General features: G+C 39.3%; 2 protein-coding genes across 2 annotated transcripts in view; one reads left to right on the plus strand and one right to left on the minus strand.

The window, feature by feature from the left end:
• Positions 1 to 4,059: 4,059 nt before the first annotated feature.
• On the minus strand, positions 4,060 to 18,543 carry LOC140239644 (protein adenylyltransferase SelO-like). Its single transcript, XM_072319474.1, has 10 exons — positions 18,156 to 18,543; positions 16,277 to 16,524; positions 13,966 to 14,030; positions 12,943 to 13,098; positions 12,040 to 12,195; positions 9,596 to 9,738; positions 9,080 to 9,293; positions 8,021 to 8,147; positions 5,568 to 5,802; positions 4,060 to 4,262 (listed from the first exon to the last, which is right to left on the minus strand). The coding sequence occupies exons 1-10, from the start codon at positions 18,541 to 18,543 to the stop codon at positions 4,060 to 4,062; spliced, it is 1,935 nt and encodes a 644-aa protein (XP_072175575.1).
• A 7,981-nt stretch (positions 18,544 to 26,524) lies between these two features.
• LOC140239645 (dyslexia-associated protein KIAA0319-like protein) overlaps positions 26,525 to 27,073 on the plus strand; it is a 70,274-nt gene continuing 69,725 nt past the window's right edge. Inside the window, exon 1 of the mRNA XM_072319475.1 lies at positions 26,525 to 26,592. The gene's annotated coding sequence lies outside the window, so the exon portion shown is untranslated. The remainder of the gene's footprint in view (positions 26,593 to 27,073) is intronic.

Genomic DNA, 27,073 nt, shown 5'->3' on the forward strand with positions numbered 1-27,073 from the left:
TTTTAAGTTATGATTATTTTTGTTTATTATAAGTTATGCTTATTTGAAAGCCTTAATTTAGCACACTTCGCGTACCAATGTTACATTTAAGCGAGTGTCAACATACATCGTTTCACGTGTTCGCCCTGCCTTCACTAAGACCTTGGATCAATCAATAATCAGCATATTTTTACGTTAACCAATGAACGTTATTTTCTGATTGTGGTCACCGATTGTCGAGGTCGCATTCGCGATGTCATTTTTGGATATCACTCACTCACTCACGTATGTCTGCAGTCGCGATATAAGAGTTTGGTCATCGCATCTATATTACGGCAACCTGTTTACCTTCCTCTTGCGTGGATGTCCAATTGGATATCTTTCAAGCTGATCTAGTGTTTTGGAATATTCATTGGATTACCTTTACCCTACGTGAAAAGAAACGCGTTATTCTTCTTTGTTTATAGTGGGAGTGTGCAATAACAGTGGACGTAACCCTTGCGGTTATATTCAGCTAACGCGTATCGCATCACGACGCTCGCTAATCCAGCGGTGACGCCTTGTTTTCGCCCGGGATCTTCGGCAGCCGTCCTTCGACTCTTTGTCCGTGTCGTCATAGCAGTCCTGCCTACTCCTAGTCTTCTACACCGCCACGGTGAGTAGAGTAACTCTAGACATTAACTCAATATAATCAACTGTTACTCTACAGTGTGATTTTATATTACAGCGCAGAAACCAGACATGATGGGGAAGGAAGAAATGGCAGCACACTTTCCAGATGTATTTGAGAGGTGCATTCAAGATGCTTCCCAACAAGGACACTTCAAAAACTCTCCTAATGGGCAACAAGTGATAGCAATGGCAAAAGGTTTGTCAATGAAGCCACAGATAGTGTCAACTATTGGACCCAAGCTCATGGACAATCTGTGGGAGGCAGTTGTAAGTGGAGACGGCAAGCCTGTAGGGCCAACTGCGAACAATGCCATTTTAAGTAAATTCCAAGACATTCGTGGAAGCGAAGCTGTGAAAACCCTCTGGGATGAGGCCCTCCGAGGGATCAACATGGAAGGAAATGAACTGTGCAAGAATATATTGCTCCAGTACATATTGCGACGGCTGCTAGAAGAGATGTTGATGCTGCGATGCAGAAAGGGAGAAAATGATGGTGACGAACAAGTCCTGAGATAACTCTGTCCACAGAGGAGGAACAAGTGCTGCGATATGTAGCTGGTTACATACCATTCGTTCTTTCCAAGAAATACAGGAGACTTGATCCATGACACAGGGAAGACTGGAGACATATGCTTTTCATATTTATAGTGCATAGTCCCACACATGCTATATTTTGTATGCTATAATATTCGTACATATCTGGGATCAACATGGAAGGCAATGAACTGTGCAAGAATATATTGCTCCAGTACATATTCCGACGGCTGCTAGAAGAGATGTTGATGCTGCGATGCAGAAAGGGAGAAAATGATGGTGACGAACAAAGTCCTGAGATAACTCCGTCCACAGAGGAGGAACAAGTGCTGCGATATGTAGCTGGTTACAAACCATTCGTTCTTTCCAAGAAATACAGGAGACTTGATCCATGATACAGGGAAGACTGGAGACACATGCTTTTCATATTTATAGTGCATAGTCCCACACATGCTATATTTTGTGTGCTATAATATCTGTAAATCATAACATGCTACCAGTTACTATGAAGTAAAATCTGCAGTCCCGACATCCTTGTAATGATGGCATTTCCTTGTGCTTTCGTACTCATCATCAACATTGCCGATATCGTCAGCAAAAGTAGGTACCACCATCATCATTGCTCGTCAAAAATACCCACAACTCCAAACATCTTTGAGAGAAATGTTTGATGAAAGACAACAAATGTTTAAATTTGCACCATCAAAAAGCCACACAAGAAGCAAACAAAAGCCTGATTTCTTTTTTCCCCTCAGATTTATCCCATCAAGTCCCAGGGAATTTGTTGCAAAAATTATCATCATAGCATCATAAAATCAGCATTTTGAATTTCTCTACCTATCTCAAACTGAAGACTCATACACATGTACTATCTCATACTATCTCAATACTAAAGTACTGTTAGTCTGACAAATTCATTTGAGCTGCACAAAATCAGGAAAATTAATCCCCCCCCCAAAAAAAAAAAATGACAACAGGAGGGGAAAGAAGTAGAAAGTCATCTTCTAAATGCACTGCCAATTTACGAACAAGTTATAGATTTAGCAAGCAAGAGCCTTTCAATAACCTGCATCATAAGCAATGGCTATATGTAGACAACAAAGGGCCTCTTACTTGCTCAAAAGTCGATTAGACATCACGGTCCGGATACATGGAACACTCTTCCTGAGGAGTTGAAACAGTGTGCCTCCTTGTTTTCATCAGGGAGGTGTAAGAAAAGGAGAGACAACTCCTGCTCTCCTTTGAAGGATGCGCGGCACCGTCGAGAAGTTATGCGCTTAACTACAGGTGGTATTCAGGTGCTTTAACAAAAGAGAGCATCAATAATCGGGACTAGCGCTCTCACATCTAGAAATACTTGCCCCTACTGCATTTCGCTCTCTCTCTTTCAAGGTGATGGCAACAATGAATTTGTGTACCTTGAATTGGAGCAGCGAATCAAAACTGCAGTGTTAAACTGACAATTTTAACAACAAATAGTTTAAAAGCACGCTGGTGCACGCTTTAGCGGAGTACTTTATTTGAAAGATAAAAATATTCCAGATTTCAAGGATAGAAAACTAATATGCGGAAATGTGCGCATTATAGAAAAATATTAGGTTTTTAAGGGGGCCTAATTTTCATTTCATTTCGATTTGTGCATTACGAAGAAACTAGAAATACATGTTTATAATATTGAATTCTTTCCTAAACTACTCTTAATCAATTCGAGTATTTCATTTAAAATTTTACGGGGGAATAAAGCTTGTAATTCAACGAAAGGTGAAATGCGTTCTTTGTCTCCGAACTTCGCCTTGCAACTAGAGCGGTGCAGAGCATGACTTCAAAGCGTATAGTGGAATGCTAGACATTCCATTGTAATGCTTTGAAACCAAACATGTGTTTGCATGAATTACGAACGAGTTGTCTCTCCTTTTCTTACACCTCCCTGTTTTCATTCAAAGCAAACTTAAAGAAGCATATTTTACTGCAGTATACTTCAAATATGAGTTAAGCACGAATAATATATATGACTCATGTTGGTCTCCCGATAGCAACATCGTATGTCGTTCACTCTTCCAGCAAACCAATTTTATTATTCTAAATTCCAGCCTATCTGCCCCTGTGCACTTTCAAGCACCTGCACGCACATTCATCACCATCACACATCAGAGTTTATTTTCCCCTGCTATCTTCGCAGCAGAATTTGTATTGTTACGAATTTAATACGTCCCTACCTTTTCCTCGGGCCGGCCATCATTTCAAGCAATGCTTACCATGGCGGCCCTCTGCATTATCGCTTCTTAAATGTAATACTGTAAAAGTGGATATTTTCGCGCGACTAATTTTTCACGCTAGGCCGGGTCAGAAGAGTTTCGCGTGTTTTTAATTCCGCAGAATCAAGACATCACGCACAGGAACGTATGGCAAGCAAAAATACTCGCGTGTTTTTATTTTCGCGCTAGTTTCTGGTTGCGCGAAATACGCGAAAATTTCAACACCGCGAAAATTTCCACTTTTACAGTATTGTTATTGTAATCCCTGCTGCATAGACATGCACAATGTAATATTATATCATTAATTTCCTTTTATATTGTTGTTTATGCAAGTCAAACGATTCTGTTTCAAATATACTTTGTATGTTTCCCATGTTCATGATTATGTAATTTATGTATATATTGATTTGCAGAAAATAAAGTATCTATCAAACAAAAAACTGTACTTTGCAAACAATGCAAAATTTGTCGTAAAAAAACATAAAACAGGTAACCCCAGAAACGTGATTTTGGGGACATGATGGATGAATGAATGTATTGCACAAGAAACCAGAAAGACAAGGTAAAAAAGCTTGCTGTGTCTCATCATCTCAGCCTCCGATGTGAATGATCTCTCCCGTCACGAAGAACAGCTGACCCGGACGTGGCTGGCCCAAGCTGGCGGCCTGCTGGCGTAGCCCCGGTCATCCGCCCACGGCTGGTCAGTGAAGGGGTTGCTCAGGACCCGCTGCAGGTCCCTGATGACCGTGTGGTCGCCGTTTTCCGACTGCTCTATGGCTGCCTGGGCCATCCAGTTCCTCAGAATATACTTTGGGTTCACAGCTACATAACCAGATGAGATATAAACAGATAAAAACAAAATCACCTTTTGTTAGCTTGACTTTGTATGTGCATAGAAACCAAATACTCCTGGTAAAAAAGTCTCCAGCCTATGACACTCAACTAACAGTAAGAATATTTTGTGTAGTACTAATGTACTGAAAAATACCACAGTTTTGCTGTAAGTTGGTAGTAGGAAAATCATAGTCCTAGGAAAGTCGTAGTTTTGCCATTGATTGACAGTAAGCAAGTAATCAACATTGGTGAAGGTGATAGGACAAACTATCACTTCCGAGGCGATCTGGATGTAGCTATCTTTCCGAAGCGCAGCTGAGGAAAGATACAACACCAAGGAAGTGATAATTTGTCTCATTGCTTGAAACCAAAAGGTGATTATTTGCTTTATATTCCATATCTGAAACCATTGTAACTGTCTCTATAGAAGAAAAAAAAAATGATATGGAACAAGACAGAAGGGGGGGGGGGTGAACATTACAGCATCACAGCTAGTTAGATGAGAGGTTAAAAGTATAAAAACATGAAAACTGCAGATCTAACGTTTAGATCTAGCTAGAGTTTAGACCTATCCTAGGTAGATATAGCCTAGGTATCCTTACGGCTTAATGGGCTACGTTCACTTACCAATCATGTTGCTGCTAAAAACACTGAACATTCTGAAACACAAGCAGGGCAAAATTCCAACAAGGCAACTAGACTATGATGCGCATGGTAACATATGAATCAACATTACACGTAGGTTACATTAAAAAATTTGTAATTACCGTGCACCACACTGCGGCACCACCGAAAGAAAAGTGTGTTACACTCGGACTATCACTTGACCTAGGTCAAGCCTCTTTCATTTCTTTACAATAACATTATCCATTCCAAGGCACAAACACAAAGAATCACAGCAAAATGATAACTATCTTACTACCCTTTTAGTAAAAAACCTATAACAAAAAAGTGTTTTTCAGGACTTACTCCAGTGATGCCCTTCAACTATACTCTAATGGCGTGTTTACACTGAGCACGGTATGGGCAACGGGCCGGGTTTTTGCTATGGTGCGCCAAAAGGAACCATGTTTGGTTCTGTTAAAAAAGTATCAGTAATTCAGTACAAAATCACCCAAAATGTTATTCTTATGTCAAAATCAAGAGCAACAAAATCAATAGTAGAAGAAGAATTTTGTAAAAAATTATTAGTGGGGAAGTGATATTGTAAGAGAATCAGACATGGTTCCTTTTGGCGATTTGGTGTAAGCGCAGCTAAGACCTGACCATTACATAATCTGAACCACAGCTCACCATTCATTCGTTTTCTTCTCTGCTCATCGCTGTATTCACAATCTTGTTTGAGTCTCTCGGCATACATGCACCACCATTCTGAGAACATCTCATGCCGGCTCAAGGTTGCCAGGGCCCAGTGCTCGGAGACCTTCCCCTCCTCCACCTCCACGGAGCAGGTGTCTTCCATTACCACGGATACCTCTCCCAGCTGCCGAAAGGTCATGGTGAAATCAGCCTTAGTGTCTTCCATCATCTGAAAGAGAGAGATGGGGAGGAGACAGTGCATGAGATAAGTGTGACGGAAAACATGGATTTATCTGAAATACAGTGATCACACCATCTGTGTCCTGCTGCATAAAAAGATGCAACCAAACATATCTCAGAAAATCAAACATACGTCCAGTAGCAGCCAATCAAAATTAAGTATTTACAGACTTATGACTGATTTTCTGAATTATGCCTCTTTTCAGCTATCATGCAACAGGGGACTGGACTACAAATTTCAATATTGTTCTTGGGTATTGTTATGAGAAAGGGCATGAGGAAATTAAAATGTATACTACAAATGAATAAATGCAGAACCATCTCCTTCTTGAGAGCACAAAATAAATCTGATATGTTGGTGAGAGAGAAAGGGGATAAGTAATATTTGAAATGATTTAACAAGACAAGGAGGAAAATCAAAATGGCTAGGGAAGAATTACGAAATATATAAAGAAAGAGAGATACACACTAGATATGAAAACATAAAGAGGGGGTATGCATGATGGCCACAGATGTACACGTACAAACAAATATACAATGACAAAAGAGATCATTTTATAACTTAAGCATGCACATTTAGAAACACAAAGCATACAATTAGAGCATTCTCATTCCTACATACAGAACTTTGCAAAAGTAGTCAAATATAAGTTAACACTGGAATACATATGTTAGCCTGCATCACAAAACCAACAAAAAGTCGCAATAAATACCATACAAATATAAAATGCATAACATATGAAATGTTATTCACACCTTGTAACAATTCTTTATTGCTTCTTCAAATTAACTGTTACTGCTATACTCTTCAAACTATGCACAGAACTACTGCATACCCCAAATACTCTTAGCTCAACTGAGTCAGTGTATCCTTTCACTAACACCTAAAAACCTGCCAACTTATTCCAGTGTTGCATGAGTTCACAACATAAAAAGTATACTTCATATAGTGCAATTGAGAGAAGGAACGAGGGAATTATTAAACCTGTTCCATACAAGAACCTTGTGGTCTACGCATAAACTCTATGGGAATTTCAGAATTCAGTATGGATATGGAACGGATTAATTAGAATTGGGGGGGGGGGAGCTGGAGTGAAATAGGGGAGAGGAAAACTGTGGTACAAAAACAAGCCTGTTAATCCAGCACTCTCTTTGCAGTGAGCTAATCCCTTCCCACCCTGCCACAAACCCAAACACCGGTAGAGGCACATACAGTGTACAAGATAAGACTTTCCTACCAAACTGCTGTAGGAGGGGGTCTAGGGCAATTACCCCCTGGGCAATTACCCCGCACCCTTCCCCTGGCCCTAATCCTAATCATAATCCTGAACCTAACCCTAACACTAACCCAAACTCCTAACCCTAAACCTAACCCTAACCCTAATCTTTACTCTCACCTTACCACTAACCAGTATTTGGCCGGGGGGTAATTGCCCTCCGGGGGTAATTGCCCGGATACGGTAGGAGGTGCACTATTCTATATCACAGACCCACAGTAAAATAGAAATGTAAAGAAAAATTTCTTTTCCTCACTTCATCTGTGCTCACACCCTTATGAAATGTATCATGAAAACTCCCTTCATTACAGCACAACTACAATTTGAAAGTTTAAATCATAACATTACATACCATAAGCAACACATGCTACAACTGGGTCTGAATAGTTAAACTAATCTCAGTTTATGTACAGAGGGTCTCGGTATCTTTGCAGCTGGACAAAATCACTATCCATCTACTCTGGACCATTCACACCAACTTGTATGTAACTCTGGGCATGGTTTTCTCTCTGTTCTCATACACGACACTCTATTCACACATTCTACCCATTTCTAATACCAACTTTCAAAGTAGCGGCATCAACCTTTTAGAAGTTACTAGAGTTGAAAGTGAAGAGTGTGTAAAGGGTTTTTAAGAAATGAAAAAATGGCCTCTACAACAAACCTAATCCTACTATTCTAGTGTTCAATCCAAACTACTAAAAGTGCAATTTTCCATTCATTTTATGATTCCGACCTCCTAAGAATGATGAAGAAAAGGAATTGCTTTCAGAAATGTGAAAAACTTGAGACTGACTAGGTAACATCCATTTCACCGTTTTTGTGTCCTCACGTAAATTTAGGGTATGCCACTTTTCATTGATTTTGTGATGCACGGTCACTTATTTACTGCAATGCATCAAACTAAAGTGGTGAGACTTTGAAAGATACCTTCAGCAACATTGCCACCATGTATTCATCAACATCCTCGCTGCCAGCCAGTCCAAGCTTCGCCCTGAACAGCTCCATAAATCTCTGCTTGTAGATGTCCACATACCCAGCTACTATTTGGCTCAACCTGTTGCACACGTAGAAGAATTAGAATGGTAAAGAGGAGGTGCACAAAGCACTCTGTCAGTACCACACCCTGTCAAAACAGCAGCATGTAGTAGACTATTGTAAGCTTTCAACAGCTAAAAACAGAAAATGTCCTTCCTGTAACAATGCTTACATATAATAACAATAAAAATGTCAATATCTGTAGGTAAATACAAACAGAAATAGATGAATAGATTGACTGATATTCAAATAAATGAGATAAAAGAATGAAAGAAGCAATCAAAGGAAAGAAGAGTGTAATATTCACTGACTAAAATGTGAGGGAACAATTCTTGCCATGTTGATATTAAGAACAACGGTATCAGGAAAGTAAAAGCAGTAGTAGGAGTAATCATCCACTTTAATCATTATGGGAACACAAAGACATATCAAAACAAGAACACAGACCAACACAAGAAGCAGAAAGAATACTCTGATGAAGGAAGAGTGTAAATTATGAAATGGTGACATGGATCCGAATCAAATGACAAGCTGAGAGCTATCACATGACCAATCTTGTATTTCGTCTGAAGGTCAAACTTTACTATTCACAGGGCATTAGTATACTACTGACTGGTGCTAATAACCACTTGCCTGCCCTCAGCTGCACTGCCTGTGTACTTCAAATGCATTGCAGTTGTTTCAGTTTGTGTGTGTGGTTCAGTTAGCTCTGGGTTATGGCCTGGAAAGCCTGTGTAAATGCAGTCACAGACTTAAATCATGTCACCATTTTATAAATCAAATAATACACACCACATGGGCAGGTGTTAGTAAAACCACCCATCCTCTGTAACTTTTGAACAATCCAAAGTTACCAGCGAGCGAAAAATTCTTACTAACGCCCCTTGCAGTGTGCAGTATTTGTTTTACAGAAATTATCAACTAAAAATTTATAGAAATATTCTCTCTCACTGTCTAGTCTGTGAAGGAGTGAGAAGTGGAGTCAATGCAGCAGCGAGTTTCCTCAGGTTGAAGAGACCCACATCGGGCTGGTTCTCGTAGCTGTAGCGCGCCTCGTCGTCAGAGGTATTGGGGACGAAGCGGGGGTTGTATTCATCCAGGAAGCCAAAGGGGCCATAGTCAATGGTCAGAGACAGGATGCTAAAGTTGTCTGTGTTCATCACACCTTAGAAATCAGAGATAGGGAAAATAATTTGATTTTTTATTTGTGCAAATTTAACAAATTTAGCCAATTCTATCTAATCTTTCACAAACAGGGGATTCACAGTAAAATTCAGAGCTGTCAATTAAGGATAAAAGATGATAATTACTGAATTTAAATCATCTGAGGTTACATCTGTTAACCTGTTGAGGACAAGTCCCGAGTATACTTGGGCAGGTGTCTATGGGAAATGCGTGTTGTAGCAAAATCAGTCCGTCCTCAACGTGTTAAGAGATCAGTGGTACTGGGTAAGAATCTGAGTTTACCATGAGCAAAACCAACAGACTGCCACCTGGCAATCATGTCTGCCGTTTGTGAGACGACCTCGGCAAAGAAGGCCAGGTAGCGGTCCTCGTGTTCCGGATCAACCTTGACAAAGTAGTGCCTGATGATGAAGTCTGTCAGTTTTCTGATGACAAACAAAAGAATACAAGGAAAAGTAGAAATTACGCTGTGCGTAATATATGTCCCCGCCGGAAGTAGCATTTTGTAACAAAATGTGCAATATAGGTAAAAAATCAAGGTCAAAGGTCAAAGAAGTCAAAGGTCAAAATTCTGTGTAGAAGTTTTGAAGCCCTCACCTAGTGCCATCACATAAAGCAAATGGAATCGAAATTGGGTTAGAAATGGCGAAGGAGTAGCATTTTGTAGCCAATGTACAATATAGGTCAAAAATCAAGGTCAAAGGTCAAAGAAGACAAAGGTCAAAATTCTGTGTAGAAGTTTTGAAGCCCTCACCTAGTGCTATCACATAAAGCAAACGGAATCGAAATCGGGTTAGAAATGGCTAAGGAGTAGCATTTTGTAGCAAAATGTACAATATAGGTCAAAAATCAAGGTCAAAGAAGTCAAAGGTCAAAATTCTGTGTAGAATTTTTGAAGCCCTCACCTAGTGCCATCACATAAAGCAAATGGAATCGAAATTGGGTTAGAAATGGCGAAGGAGTAGCATTTTGTAGCCAATGCACAATATAGGTCAAAAATCAAGGTCAAAGGTCAAAGAAGACAAAGGTCAAAATTCTGTGTAGAAGTTCTGAAGTCCTCACCTAGTGCTATCACACAAAGCAAACGGAATCGAAATCGGGTAAGAAATGGCGAAGGAGTAGCATTTTGTAGCAAAATGCACAATATAGGTCAAAAATCAAGGTCAAAGGTCAAAGAAGTCAAAGGTCAAAATTCTGTGTAGAAGTTTTGAAGCCCTCAACTAGTGCCATCATATAAAGCAAACAGAATCGAAATCGGGTTAGAAATGGCGAAGGAGTAGCATTTTGTAGCAAAATGTACAATATAGGTCAAAACTCAAGGTCAAAGTCAAAGAAGTCAAAGGTCAAAATTCTGTGTAGAAGTTTTGAAGCCCTCAACTAGTGCCATCATATAAAGCAAACCGAATCGAAATCGGGTTAGAAATGGCGAAGGAGTAGCATTTTGTAGCAAAATGTACAATATAGGTCAAAACTCAAGGTCAAAGGTCAAAGAAGTCAAAGGTCAAAATTCTGTGTAGAAGTTTTGAAGCCCTCACCTAGTGCCATCACATAAAGCAAACGGAATCGAAATCGGGTTAGAAATGGCGAAGGAGTAGCATTTTGTAGCAAAATGTACAATATAGGTCAAAGGTCAAGGTCAAAGGTCACAACTGAAATTTTGTGTAGAAGTTTTAAAGCTCCCATGTAGTGCTATCATATAAAGTAAACAGAATCAAAATTGGCTCATAAATGACAGAGAAGTAGCAAATTGAACATTTTGATCACACACGGACGCACACACGGACGGACGCACGGACGCACAGACACACACACGTACGGAGCCCGTTTCATAGTCCCCTGCTCGAACTTGTTCGGCGGGGACAAAAAGTATAATAAAGCTCTCCTTTGGAGCTCATGTACTATGCAGCCTTTAAAACTGTGTTTTAGCAGGGATGCCAGTTAGAATGAAAGTAAGGGCCTGAAATACATCTACATGAAGCTACTTTGTACATACATAATGTAAAAGGGCCTGAACTTTGATACTACTACGGCCTGAATTCAGGCTTTTGCCTGATAACTGGCATCCCTATCTTAAAAAGATCCAGACATATATGCAAATGTGCACAGACTCTATTAACCCGTTGAGGACAAGTCCCGAGTATACTCTGGCAAGTGTCTATGGGAAATGCGTGTTGTAGCAAAATCAGTCCGTCCTCAATGGGTTAAAAAACATCTAGCTTTTAATAAATTGGTCAAATTTCCACCCTGCTCTCCTCTTCCACATCCCACCTGTCATTCTCTTTCTCTTCTTCTTTCATCCGCTGCCTCTTTTCCCTGTCTTTGTGTCTGTGGCGGTCAATTACAAGGCACTACCAATATTTCAGATCAAAAACACTTATTGCCTATGAGGATCAGGTATGGAATTGAAATCAAAACTGAAATTAGAATCAAAATTGAAATCTAATTTGAAAATTTATAATAAAGCTAATCTCAACAGACAGGGTCACCACTCATAATGAAACTACCTACGGGAGATACATGTTGTAGATCATCACTGTGCTCCTAATAGATAGCAAATCAAAGTCCAAGTCAAATACTAATAAATAAATTCACCACATCACATTTAAGCGACATTCCATCCCCTATCCTCTCATGCCCAATTATACATAAACAGAACAAAACAAAATCTCATTGCCTACGATAAACTGCAGTCAGATCGAACACAGAAGAACCCTTCTTTGCTTTACCTGAGAAGGTCTATTTCTCCGTTGTAAGTCAGAATCTCCAGGGAGCCAATCCTGAACCAGGACGGGGCAAGCCTCAGTACCACTGCAGCTTTCTCTTGTCTTGGATGACCGTCGTAGAACTGATCCCTCCAGACTGGATCCTCACTCACAATGAGACTACAATATGAGAATGATGCTCATGTTTTGACATTCAAATTGAAATGGACTCAAGACTGACAATATAAAAATTGAAATTGAAATCAAATTTGAAAATACAATTAACAAAACTGATCCCTGCAGACAAGGTCATTTTTCACTTTGAGACTTTAATATGAGAATGATGCTCATGCTTTGATGCTGAAAGTGATATCAAAATTGAAATGAAATTCAAAAATGCACAATAAATCTGATCTCCGCAGACATCATCACTCACGAGACTGTATATTAAAGGATATTGACAATCATGCTCTATATCAAAATTGAAAATAATTTGAAACTGACACTGAAAATGCAAATGAAATGTAAATTGAAAAAGATATCAAAATCTATATCAAAATTGAAAATTTGAAATAATGATGATCTGTCTGGACCAGGTCCTCACTCTCAAGAAACTGCATTAAGAGAATGATGTTCATGCTATGCAATTGAAAACTAAAAATAAAATTAGAATTGAAATTGAAATTTAATTTGAAAACTTATGAATAAACTGATCTCTAGAGACAAGGTCACCACTCACAATGAGACCGCAATGAGAGATACATCTTGATTGTGCTCCTAATAGATAGCAAATCACAGTCCAAGTCAAATCCTAATAAATAAATCATTACATAACATTTTCAACCCATTTCATCTCCGATCATCTCATGCCCAATATAGATAAACAAATCAAAACCATGCATCGACTGACAGAAAATTCAAACACACCTAAGCGCCCTCGATGTTGGGACTCCCAGATGGTGCATGGCTTCCGAGGCCAGGAATTCTCTGATTGAAGACCGGAGAACTGCTCGTCCATCACCATGTCTCGAGTAAGGTGTCTTTCCAGATCCCTTCAGTTGCAGTTCCCAGGTTTCCCCACGACTGTTTCCATGATAAAATAGCAGAATAGATGTAAAAGTTTTCTAGTGACTATGCCATATGGTAAAGTAAGGGACTGTTGAATAAAGCTTTCTGCCTGGACCACTGAGCTTCCACCCGACATCAAGTGTTGGTTCTAATCCTTATAGCATGCAGCTGGTACTGCATAATTATTCAATTTCATGAAATTCTTCCGTCAAGATGTTTTCAATGCAACTGATTGACAAATTACCCTACATGGACATGAATAAGTACTGAATTGATCAGTATTTTTTTTTTTTTTTTTTTAGTAGTAGCCATGACAAAAGAGATCATGGGCGTAAATACTCGAGCAGGATTCGAACCTACGACCTCCTGATCTCCAGACAGGTGTCATCTCCACTACACCACCTAGCTTCCGTCCGACAGCAAGTGTCGGTTCTAATCCATATAGTACATGTATGCAGCGGATACTGCGTAATTATTCAAATTCATAAAATTCTTCCGTCGAGATGTTTTCATTGCAACTGATTTGATGGCAGTTGTTTTTGTTTTTGTGTTTCTCTTTGTTGTTGCTCTTCAGAGTATTGTCACCTTCATTTCTTATTTGGCCAGGTGCCTTAAATTGAGTATATATTTAATCTGAAACAGAAAGAAAAAAATGTCTACTCAACTCTCACCTTCAAATGGTGCATGTTTCACAATGCACCATAATATAGTCTTTGTTTAACTGAGTGTAGTTCTGAAAGCAACAACTAAATCTTGACATTTTGGTACGAGGTAAAGCATGTTCTTGCTGTCTGCAGGAGAATGGCCTACAGTGAAACCATCCACCACTAAACGTTCTATCACCGTGGAAAACTTCCAAGTAATACGTACCGTAACTCTCACCTGTTCATGTATTCACCCAGCAAGTGTGCTCTGCCATCTCCAAGCTGACCAGACCAGCCTCCAAACTAAGATGAAAGAGACGGAGATAACACAAGCTCCAGCATACTATCCATATACCACCACAGAAATCAAGACCATCTCTGTCAATATCATTTAGAAAACTTGTTAATCCATTCAGTTTTAGGTACATTGTAGAATCTAATTCTGCAGTCAGTCCCATATACTTGAGATCTTTGTCCTGCAGTTGACTTGCCACAGACATTTACTTTAAATTACAACATGTATTTCTCTTCTTTGTACATTAGAGCAGCAGAGAATCCAATGAATGTCTGCCATTTGTTACACTTCATGGACAGCTATAAATATTTCTTAATGTACTATGGAATATTTCATCAATCATATTCAACAGAATAATATGTATTGCATATCTTTAGGATGAAATCATCCCTTTTAGAAGAATATTACACAGTTAAATGATTCAATTAAATTCAGTATTAACACCTTTTTTTAATGCACTTGTATATTTACGTGAATGACAAAAGGCTCACTGCTACTTCAAATTGTCTTGCAGAATGCTTCAATATAGCGTGCCTTTAATTCAACCACTCGTGTCACAGAACATCCTCACCCTTCCTGCCCAATCTCAAATAAACCACAAGCACAAAACTCCAACAAAAACTCTCTTCAGAGACTAGAATGGTAGAACAGCATACAATTTAAAGCCAATCACACACCAATTTGCAGGTTTAAGAACTTTCATTTCCATAATATTATGTTATTAAGGAGAAACTTTTTGCTACATCTTTAAACAAATGTAGCAAAAAAACTGCTGGAAACTGCTCATCCAACAATGCTGAGCATGTGGAGTAAAATGGAGGCAAAAGAGGCCTGAGCTTTGATCCTGGCAGAATCTTAGTCGGAGGCAAAATAATAGCAGGCAGGCACATAATGCAGACTACACACAACAGGCACAGTCAGGGGAGGGCTAGGGACACAGAACAAAGAAAACAAGAGTGATGGCTTAGAAGTCAAGGGCAGGGAGCTTTACCAAATAATGGAGGGGGATTAAAGCAAGAGGGTGAACAAACAAAAGGCAGTGGTGGACAAGTGATGATCCCAAGGATCATGGGGGGCAACCTGTGAAGGATAAAGATGAATAGTAGGGAGGCAACATCAAACCAGATAAGGAACAACCACAGAACTCTACTGTGGGAACAACAGAGGGATTAAGAATGAGAAGAGTGTATCCTTGTAGCAACACCATGAGTGAAGGGGGGTGAAAAAGCAATGAGCCCTAACCTGGTGTACGAAGAAGAGTCTTTGGAGTGTGGTCTTGACGCTTCTATTGGCACAGATCAACTGTCAACACAGCCAAGCTTGACACTCCAGTTGGCCACCCCTTCACTCATTTCACTCTTTTCCTATTCTTCATCTCTCATCTGTTGTTCCTTATCTTGACTGATGTTGCCTCCTTATTCAGCTTTATCCTTGACTCTTTCTGTGCAATAATGTACACAAAACAGTGACAGAAACTAAGAAATTACTCGCACATCCAGTACAGTAGGGAACATCGCTTGACACGGTAGTCAATCACCACATAAAATGAAAGTTACATGCGACAGGAATGGTATCGCGAGAAATGCTTTCATTGTACTGTGGCATTCGGAAATTTACGGTATCGATCGGTTTGGGCGGGTTTGTGCGTTTGAGAAGAATATACGATCTTGGCACACCGTTGACTGAGTCAGGTGTGCAAATTTGGCACATAAAAGAGTTAACAGGTCGCCCCCTATGATCCTTGGCATCATGACTGACCCACCTCTGCCTTTTGTCTGTCCACCCTCTCCACTCCCTTACTTGTTGGGCTACCAGCCCTCGACTTCTACCCCATCCCTTTTGTTTTCTTTGTTCTGTGCACCGAGCCTTCCCTTGACTGTGCCTGTTGAGTGCAGTCCTTTACGTGACTGCTTCCCTGCCTGTTTGTCATTTTGCCTCATGACAAAGATTCTGCCAGGATCGAAAGCTGGTTCCCTTTTGACTACACCTTTAACCCGTTGAAGACAAGTCCCGCGTATACTTGGGCAGACCGTGTCTATATGTTACAGCAAAATCAGTCTGTCCTCAATGGGTTAGCCCATTGAGGATGGGCTGATTTTGCTACAACATGCATTTTCCCATATGTTGTAGACACTCTTGCTTGAGTATATTTGAGACTCGTCCTCAAAAGGTTAAACACACATGCACAAACGCTTAACAGTAACACATAAATCAGCCTTTCAGGTTCAAAGACCAATTTGCACTTTAATCCTACCTGATGACCTCCATAGCGATGGGCAAGAGGGATATGGTCACCAAGGAACGTGTTGCCTGCAACAAATGCAACAAAGGGTTCCATCTCAGTGACTGCTGGATCCAGATCTAATATATCTTGCAAAACATCTGGGGTGAAGGCTACAAGCCTGGGCGAGGTCTTCAGTGGTGTTGGCAGAACGGAAGAGAAGACAGCTCTTGGAACTTTCCTCACATAGTTTTCTTCGATGGGATCTATAGGAAATGATTCTTAAAGCAGGAGGAAAGTTGGAAAAAGTCAATTCAAGTAATTAAAACAATGAACACAGTGTGTTTCATTTTCAGAAAGTGTTCAGACATTATGAAAGTAATTCCATATAACAATATCAACTATCATGATCATAGGAATAATCTATTATTCATGTAAGGATGATGGGATACTGTAAACCTACAGCCCTGATGAAGAGCTTCTAAAGCAGGACTAGCTTTGAGCAGATCTTGGTCATGTTTGTAAATTGCATATTCATCCATACCAATTTACAGCAGAAAAAAAAATAAATACGAAGAGCATCCATGAATGAAAGTTCAGCAATATATCTACTACTGAATACGAATCTTACAATAATTATGACCCTATGGAGAATCACTATTCAAAATTTCATTTCAAACAAAATATTTTCAATGAAATCTGGCAGATTAGTGTAATCAACTAATAAAAACATGCTTTTGTGGGTACAGGAAATTTATAATATTTAGTGTGCTGGTGCATGCCCCCCCCCCCTTTAAAAAAAATAAAAGAATAAAAAAAAAAAATGAAATTGCACGTACCAATTGTATGCGCCTCCCTTAAATTTTGTTCACGAGAGAAGCCGAGAAGTGCTGAAGCCTTTTTTTTTTTTTTTTTTTTTGCTTGTCAGCCAATGAAAGCTGGAAGTGGCCTTTTAATTTTTTTTTTTTTTTTGGTCTGTTTTGCTTGTCAGCTGATTAAACCTGGAACTGCACAGAAATATTTTTTGCACCCCTCCCCCTTTATGGAATTCCTGGATCCGCCCCTGCACTGTGACAAACATTCCTGAAACAGCAATTTTGACTCATTTGAGCAAGGATGGAGATTGGTGCTGTTTGGGACTTTGAAAAGCAAAACAAACACATGAAACAGTTGAAGCACATAACAAGAAAACAATGTTCACTCTATTTTTTATTTAACTTTAACTTTTCTGGAAAGGTGGTGTAGGAAAGGCCTGATCATCTACCATGCATCAATCAGAGATGCCAAGTTCAAAAAACTTTTATGAGTGAGATTTTTATGACTCGGCGTCTCGGCACTCTCGCGCATGCGCGCGCGAACGAGGAGGGTGTCCCCCTCCCATGGTAGGGAGCTTTTTCAAATTATTAGCTCTTAATGATGCGATCTGGTGCATACTTAAGTGACTATTTTTTTACTAATTTTGAAAGGCAAAAGGGAAATATACCTTCAATTGCAACTATCACTTTAATCCTTTGAGCTATGCTTCTCATTTCTGGCCCAAATTGCAGACTTCACCAGATGCGTGAGAAAAATGGGTGCCATGTGTGAGATCGTGAGACAGACCCTAAATGCTTGAGTCTCACGCAGAATGCGTGAGACTTGGTAGCTCTGCATCAATGGCACTGCAACAAATACCCAGTGAAAACAGGGCCTCTATAACCACAGCTGCACTGACGATTATTATACAAAATGATAAACCTCGAGAGTCCTACTCCAACAAAGAGTCCAAGCCAGGCCATCCATCACTCAGATCTAAACAGTTGTAACATTTTAGATAGGTCTACCAATAAGGCAATATATTGTGAATGATATCACACGAGGTTCAACCACAAAACATTGAATAACTGCCCTTCGAATCCTACAGTAGATCTACCTCGCAAACTGTTGTAATTCGGAAAGTTCCATTCCTTGATGTCTGCTACAAGAGCTCCCTCTCTTCTTCCACTTGTCCGCTTGAAAGTGACACCCTGGCTGGGACTGCTGCACGACGCAGTCTCATCGGATAGCTCAGCATCGCGATCGCGACACGAGGCACTGACACGATCCGCATCTGTGTGCGTGGGACAATCGGTGTAGCTGCGAGGTGGAGGGTCCTGGTCCCCGTTTTGCTTTTCATCTTTTCCGTTTGACAAATCGTGACCCTCCTGCCACTTTGTGATGCATTCGCTAGCTGCTGCTGTCGCTTCCTCCTCGTGCCTCCCAAATTTGACCAACATCAGAAAAATAAATACAGCGCAGAATGCGCTCAGCTTACTGAGCATCTTGTTCTTGCTTCCACTTCTTGCGAATCCTCAGCTGGCCACCTTTTACCACAGAACCTTTTGCACGCACCATAAATTAGCTGTATGCTCGCTCACCCACTCTACCAGCTCTCGATCCCACGGCCCCGGGTACTGGTGGGTAGGTACTCGGGATCGGGTACCGGATGGCGGCGGGGCGCGGAGCTAGCGCTGTACGCGCTAACTGCGCTGACGCTGCAAGCTAGCTACTAGTAGCTGTCAACAAGCTCGTGACCCAACCAGCTAGCACGCTGCACCCATGTTGTTGTTGTTTGATTCAGGTGTGAAATTTACGTTAGGACAAGAATAGCCTTCATACCAGGCCATCCTCGTGTGCGTGTGCTCGTTTGTTTGTTGATGTGCGCGCGGCCGTGCTTCCGGATTTCATCTCACTTCCCTGCTAAAACCAACCAAACAAATAACCCCCCCCCCCCCCAAAAAAAAGCGCCCAGCGCAACTTTCTACAGCTACCGGTACCTCCGGTTTTCCAATTGTTCAGCTGACAAGCAAAAGGCCCTACCACTGTACCAGCACTTCTAAGCCCTCTGGTATAGGAAAGGTTAGCCCATGGGCGCCGGAAGCGGGGGGGCAGGGGTGGCACTTGCCCCCCCAAACAAAATGTTGGGGGGGCAAAACGAGTTTTTGCCCCCCCAAAGTGCCCCCTGTAACAAATAATTAATCACTGATTTAAAGACCAAAATGAATAATAAAGGCATATTTCTTGTCTAAATGTAGTAACTTCATAACTGAAAATGCAAAAATTATAATACACTAACAACATACAGTATTGTATCTATACGCTAATAGGAACTTATGAGTAAATTTAGTGTATAGATGGTAGCCTCGTGTCCTCGAGTGTGCCCGCTGAAACATACCTTTAGTAAACCTTACATTTTTCATTTTCTTCTTTGTTTTCTAGCAGTATAAGAATATTTTTCATTGTTCGAACGATGCGATCACGTTTAAGCTTTTAATGAGTACATTTCAGATAAATTGCAAAGTGAAAGTGGCTCGCTCGTTCTGCCCGTACTTATAGTAAAATGAAAAGTTTTCATAAGTTATCATAGTCCTTCGCAGTGATTTCTTTTACTATGTTTAATTCCTCAGAAATTTAATTTAAAATGCTCTATAAAAGCGACTTTTATACTCTGTTTTTACAAAAAGTCCCTACCGTGGGAGGGGGTATCCTCCTCCCACATCCTCCCCTGCTCGGTCGCTTCGCTCCCTCGACGAGGATCTCACACCATCACAAACCCCCGTATGTTAAGATCATAGTCCTTCCAACTGATTTTTTTTTTCAATATGTTAATTCCCTAGAAATTTGCTTTTAAATGTTCTATAAACGCGACTTTTATACTCTGTTTTCACAAAAAGTCCCTACCGTGGGAGGGGGTATCCCCCCTCCCACACCCTCCCCCCGCTCGGTCGCTTCGCTCCCTCGCCGAGGATCTCGCACCATCACATTATTAATGTACTCCCGTATGTTATGATCATAGTCCTTCCAACTGATTTTTTCAATATGTTAATTCCCTAGAAATTTACTTTAAATTCTCTATAAACGCGACTCTTATACTCTGTTTTTACAAAAAGTCCCTACCGTGGGAGGGGGTATCCCCCCTCCCGCACCCTCCCCCCGCTCGGTCGCTTCGCTCCCTCGCCGAGGATCTCACACCATCACATTATTATGTACTCCCGTATGTAATAATCATAGTCCTTCGCACTGATTATATTTCACTATGTTTAATTCCTCAGAAATTTAATTTAAAATGCTCTATAAAAGCGACTTTTGTACCCTGTTTTACAAAAGCTCCCTACAGTGGGGGGGGGGGAATCCCCCTTTCCACCCCCCCCCCCCCGCTCACTCGCTCCGCTCCCGCGCCGAGGATCTCACATCGCACATAAATGTGCCCCCGTTGACATTTTGCCCCCCCAAAACCAGAAGTGTTCCGGCGCGCTTGGTGTTAGCCGCACGTTTGGTTTGATTTTTTTTTTTTTTTTGTGCCACTTTGGTAAAAAAGAGAGAGAGAGAGAGAGAGAGAGAAAAGTGGGGGGGGGGGGGGCAAGTGGATAGACCCTATGTAGACCCAGCTATTCCTGTACATCTATCCAAAAAGAGTGGGGCCTAAGACATAATGAAATAGCACTTGACTAACCGCTTTCAGACAGCTATATCCTGATTATTATGCCAGTATAAAATAAAATAAAATTTTGTGGAATTTTCTTTATATTTTCTGTATATTGTTGTCCACACGTGACTCAATAACCTAATCCAGCGGTCCCAACACCAAAACTTTAACTTTTGCATCGATTGTCCGATTTTCCTCAAACGTTCAGTGATGCATGTGTTGACTAATGTTGCTGCTTTCACTAAATCCACAATTCTCTTTGGGTTTGGGTTTCCTTTAAGACAAGATTAGCCAATCAAGTCCTATCAGTAGAATTTTGATGCAAAGATTATGATCTAATCAGATATTAATTCAGAACTTCCGATTTTTTTTATTCGTTCATTCCTGGGTGGAACTGATAAAATCGAAAATCGAAATAAATTACAAGTATTTTTCGATGAGAGATAGAGAGAGAGAAACTTGAATTTCAGTCCTGAACTACTGTATCTTAAACTATAGTTGCTAATGAGATAGCCTAGATATATTGTACAACTTAACAAGCTTTTGAAGATTCTGCAAACGAAACAACTGGATGACAATTAGAAAGTGTTAAAAGTGATACTTTTCTTTTCTTACGTCACCTTTATATGAAACATTACAGGAATGGCAAAGTGTTAGTTGAGGTGAGGATTCAGCTTCTAACTCTTTGTGAGATACTTAGAAACCACTTTGTTCCAGAGCATACTATTTTGAGAGGAATTCAAAGTTTGTTTGGCGAAAGCACTTTTTGAACATGGCTGAGATATCCAAAAACAAAGTAAAATTCACTCTAAATTCGTTGGATTAAAGAGTAATCTAATAAGGACGGACAAATCCACAAAAGATTACAATTTTTAGTCTAATTGATTTAGAAATTAAATCCATTAGATTTGAAATTAATAATCTTATTTGGATTTGTCCCTCCTCATAGTCTATTAGATTACTTTTTAATCCAACGAAAGCGATCCTAATAAAAGGTGAGTCAAATCTTTAGTTAGGATCGCTTTGTTTTGGAATCTCAGCCATTTCAAAACCAGTTTTCATCAAATGAATTTTGAATTCATCTTAGAATTATTAATGCTCTTCCATATTTCAGAAGAGGTTTCTTACTATCTCAAAAAAAATCACCATAAAAAAACACTGGAAACCTGAAGCCCCTCAGCATCTTAACCGAAACTGTATCATTCCTTTAACAATGAATATTTATTATAATATGAAGGGTTTGTTTGCAAAAACCGATAAGTCCATATTTGCCAAGTGGAGATATTTACGATTAAAGGTCAAGAAAAATAAAGAGAATAATAAGAAAATTTTTGCTTCTTTTGACCATATATCTTCAAAAATGTACCTTTATATGTAGTGACCAATATATCATTTAAAAGGTATTATTTTGTACTTTATAACAGAGACCGTACTTCAAAATCTTCAAAAATGGACATCGGTTTTTGCAAACTAACTCTTCATAATATTAGAAACTCGGTGTTCCCTGGTATTGATAACAAAATAAAGCCCAAACCAAGAAATTGATGGATTAAGATGACGTTATATTATGGATAGAAAAAATTGTTATTCCAAAGGGTCAATAACCCAAAAATGATAAGAAGGTGTGTACATATCAATGAGACTCTATAACTGGAATTGCGAACTTTTTTCTTTTGATCGGATTAATGAATCTTCGAAATAAACATTTTTTATTGCCAAATTAACCAAACCTTTGGAAAAATAAGCCATATATTTCATTTTTTGATTCATGAATAACGAACCAGTTTTCATGGATTTCGTGATTAGGCCCTATCATTTTTGGATGTCATTTTCAGATTAACAAAAAGTTGGTATACAAGGAGCATGTAACGAATCTTCGAACCACAGTAAATGTTACCTGTGGGGTTGGTTTGATTACCCAGTAAGTTAAAAAGAAATTGTAACACAAGTGATAATCATTGATAACATTAAGAATAATGATTATCGTCATGAAACATGTCTGGGTGGCTGACCAGATGACTTCAGACTAATGCAATGTGGGAAGGGATCGAGGGAAGAAGTGATAGAAGAAAGATGATAGGGAAATAGTTGCTGGAGCGGTCAGCAGCTCCGATCAGCAGTTTACGTACACCTCATACAGTCTTATTCACAAACACAATACAATGGCGTCATCATCAATGTTCAAATCGTCACAATAACAGTCATAATCATTATATTTTCAATATTTTCTTCGTTATTCCCTATAGCTATTCCTATTGGTCGATGTATTTGCATTTAAACTCTTCACAAACTAAACTGTGGTCATGTTAAGTATTATTATGACCAGATTTTTGTGAGAGCAAAGTTTTTCAAACTAGTTCCATAACAGCTAGATTCGTTGCAGTTTCCTCAAAGTCAAAATTTACATAGAAAGGATGCAGCTCGAATTAAACATAGAAGGCCTATATTCTATCAAGCATAGGCATAATAAATTCAGCATTGCGATTTTTTTTTTTTTTTTTTGCACCTGTAAACTTCTTCCATTCTTCTCAGGTTTATGTGCCTTGCATTTCTCATCCTGAATTCGTTTTCACCGTTTCTTATTCATGATATTCTCTTTATTAGATCATGTAGCTCCATTTACAGCTCAGTGATTGGATCAACGTTGGAAAGCATCTAGCTTTCTCGCTCCAACTTGAATCCTATTCATGATTAATGGATAAAAAAAAAACCCATCAAGACTACAATCTCTACCACCATCAGTAATAAATACACAGCTATGAATTAATACCCAATTAAAAAAAAACACCTTTATACTTCTGATTGTGCATAACAGCTGGAAAAAAATTAAAAGACTTAAAGCAACAGAACACTAATACTCCAATCACCTTATCCGAAAAAGTAACAACTAGTAACATTGCACACTGGAATCCATACACTGAAAAAAAAACACACATATATTCCACAGGAAGAGTTGATAACTACATTAAAATCATTTCGGTATGATAGCAGCTATGCAGACTGCAGAGAGATGAAGTAAATTTATGATAGGCATGCGTGCCGTCCAAAAAAATATTCGTGATTGAGATAGCGCAAAAACAAGGCTCTGTTGTGGCACTGGTGTGAAGAGCGCCATCACAAGTTTCATTCCGCCGGCCCCCCCCCCCCCCCCCCCAGTTCTATTCGCGCAGGCTGTTCGGGTTAATAAAGAACAACATGCATGCCACAGTTTGTCGCAAATCGATGAACCTATTTCAAATTGGTTTATTGATTTAAGGTCAAGAGAATAAAAGAAATAAAAAGTTAATAAATAAAACCAACAAGTAATTAACAATGCATTACTAATAGAGGTCAATGCACTTTACAATGGAATACATGTACCATGATAACTTTATACGGCACACATCCAGACTTTTGTTCCTTAAGATCTCATTAGGACCGTTTTATTAGCATTGTCGAAATCCTCATTAGCATGGATTTATATGAGCAAGAAACCGTTCCATCTTGCGTTAGTAAACAGGCTCGAAATTATTGTTACGCAGCACAGGGTAAATTGCGTAAATGAATAGCTTATAGCACGATAATAATTGATGAATCAATAATATGATTTCGGCAGACACACTTTAATAACAAAATGCTTCGTTTCCATCAAATACTAATGTTATTCCATCGTTGACTCGGCGTTGAGTCAGAGATTTATGAAATCTGGAGAATGTGTTCTCTAGAATAATGTCTCCATCATAATGACAACAAATCCGAATATCTCATGCTCCAAATAAGCCTAGACATAAAGCCAAAACATTAATAACTGATTATATATATTGTTACGCAGCACAGGGTAAATTGCGTAAATGAATAGCTTATAGCACGATAATAATTGATGAATCAATAATATGATTTCGGCAGACACACTTTAATAACAAAATGCTTCGTTTCCATCAAATACTAATGTTATTCCATCGTTGACTCGGCGTTGAGTCAGAGATTTATGAAATCTGGAGAATGTGTTCTCTAGAATAATGTCTCCATCATAATGACAACAAATCCGAATATCTCATGCTCCAAATAAGCCTAGACATAAAGCCAAAACATTAATAACTGATTATAATAACCTACTGATCGAGACTGTATTCCGACGACTGTTTCAATGATTTAAAGACACTTTTAAACCTCCCAAAATCGACTGCAGTTCATGTCTGTCATTCCATTCAAGTCACTCCTATCCCAACCCAATAACACATGATAGTACATGGCCGGCGCAGCCGTGGGGGCCGTGGGGGCTCGGGCCCCCACACTTCATGTGCACCATACAAATGAATTACATAAGGTCACATCCTTTGGGCCCCCACACTTTTTTTTTTTTTAACCCGGAAGTACGTAAGTGGCACTAAAATAGAAATAGATAGAGATCTTGAAGTGCGGTAAGATTATGTTTTTTCTCTGTTCAAAGACCTTTTTTTTTTTTTTTTTTTTTTTTTTTTTGCTTGTCAGGTGAAAATACCCGGAAATTGAAGGGGAGAGAATGAGTTGAGGACCTTTTTTTTTTTTGCTTGTCAGCTGAATTTTCACTTAACCTTTAATGATAATCACAATGAATATTTTCATTTTCATTCAGCTTTGTTATGTCAAATTATAGAGACCTATCTCAGGTTGATAAAACTAAATTTTATTTTGATTTGATTTGATTTGATTTGATTTCTAATTTCATTGTCCATTAAGGAAATTCAATTTTCACATGGTTTGACAATACAGATCGATACATAGATATTACACCTTTATATTACATTTCAATAATACATAAAAAGAAAAAGTAACATGGGCCTAAAAATGACATAAGTAATAACATAATGCCAAATAGATTTTTCTCCTCCCCACCACTGGGGAAAATCCCTTTGCATAATGCACAATTTACCATTGATTACATTCACTATAGGGCCTACACACACACACACACACACACACACACACACACACACACACACACACTTTTTTTTTATAATATTCTTTTATTTGAGTTTCATTCAATGTGAAATCCATATTAACAATAAAATTAATACATCCACCAACAAAAGAAGAAAGCAGCTGTATTCTTCTTTCTTGTGCTGCTAAATCATTTTTCAAACATACAGTACAATATATTTGATTCTTTTTACCAAATCACACACACACACACACACACACACACACACACACATTTCCTAACTTTAATAAATAAACATAATCCTGTTTATATTTATATATCTGTTTCCTGCAATATAATGAACTAAAACTTTAAATCAAATAATCAATTATCACATAACATTCATGTAACTATAATCACACTCTGGACATTGTGATTTAATTGAGTGTTAGATGATCATGTCGATAATATCCATAGGCCTAAACTCTATAGTTATCATTGCATTAATTGCAGAGATGACGAGTGTATTTATGAGCTGGACAGTGCCACGTTACAGGTAATTATTGGTTGACCGCAGCCCCTCCGGTTTTTCTTGAGATCATGTGACTGAAATTTCTTTCTGCACGAAAGTCAGGTGCCATGACCTAAGGATTTAATCCTCCACGAGAAGTGGATTAACTTTGATACCATTGTCAGGGGACGTGTCGGCACAGAACTCCAAAGTTCTGAGCGTGTCGTCTGTTCGGAGCACTTGAAACAGGATATAAACTTTGCCTGTAAGGCACCTTGGTAATGAAGTTGGCATCGCACACCTACCAGACGTTTTATCTAAAAAATGTTATTGATGAGAACTCTTTGCTCTGAGGCTACGTAGACGGAGTGAGTAGGTAGACAGCATTTCTAGCAAGCTTACTACACATAGCTATGGAGTATGTGGGCTACTCATAAACAACAGGCAGTATACATTGCTTTGATGACAGAATGACAGCTGCTACTGCACCTGTAGAAGTACGACCGTCTGATCCCGTAAGTATTGCCCAATTTTTGCCGCACTTGTTCGCCCGAGAACAGCACGTAGATTGGTGTAATAGCATTTTTACATAGACATTGAAAAGACGAGTCTTTAGGGCCTACACTCTGCTACAGGTTACAGACCACACTCGTCCACAGTGCAGTGTTTAGGTGCATTACCTTACCGCGGCTGGTATGGAACCAAGGTCAGTGGGAAGGTAACGTTTCGCCTTTCTGCCATGACCCATGAGAGTTTGACAGTCGAGACAAGTTGGTATGTATGGACAGTGTAAAATAAGGTGTCTAACAGTTAGTCTGAGTGTCAACTGGAAGGTAGCATGCGGTAATCACCAGAAATGCTACACAAAAATGTAGATATGTACTAGAACTCTAATACTATCCCCCCTATTAAGAAATGCTGAGAAATTAACATTTCATTATCAGTCACTTCAGTATATAGATGCAAGATGTCAATTTATCACAAGCTTTTATTGCA

This window comes from Diadema setosum, chromosome 16 (assembly GCF_964275005.1).
Source record: "Diadema setosum chromosome 16, eeDiaSeto1, whole genome shotgun sequence".
Taxonomy (NCBI): Eukaryota; Metazoa; Echinodermata; class Echinoidea; order Diadematoida; family Diadematidae; genus Diadema; species Diadema setosum.

Bases quoted from the DNA above. Each gene is read 5' to 3' on its own strand.
- LOC140239644 (XM_072319474.1), bottom strand. From the start codon at position 18,543: ATGCTCAGTAAGCTGAGCGCATTCTGCGCTGTATTTATTTTTCTGATG. The intron at 13,099-13,965 runs GTGAGAGTTACG...TCATGGAAACAG, and splicing joins CTGGGTGAATACATGAACAG to TCGTGGGGAAACCTGGGAAC. The intron at 9,739-12,039 runs GTAAAGCAAAGA...GTTTGTCATCAG, and splicing joins GGAGAAATAGACCTTCTCAG to AAAACTGACAGACTTCATCA.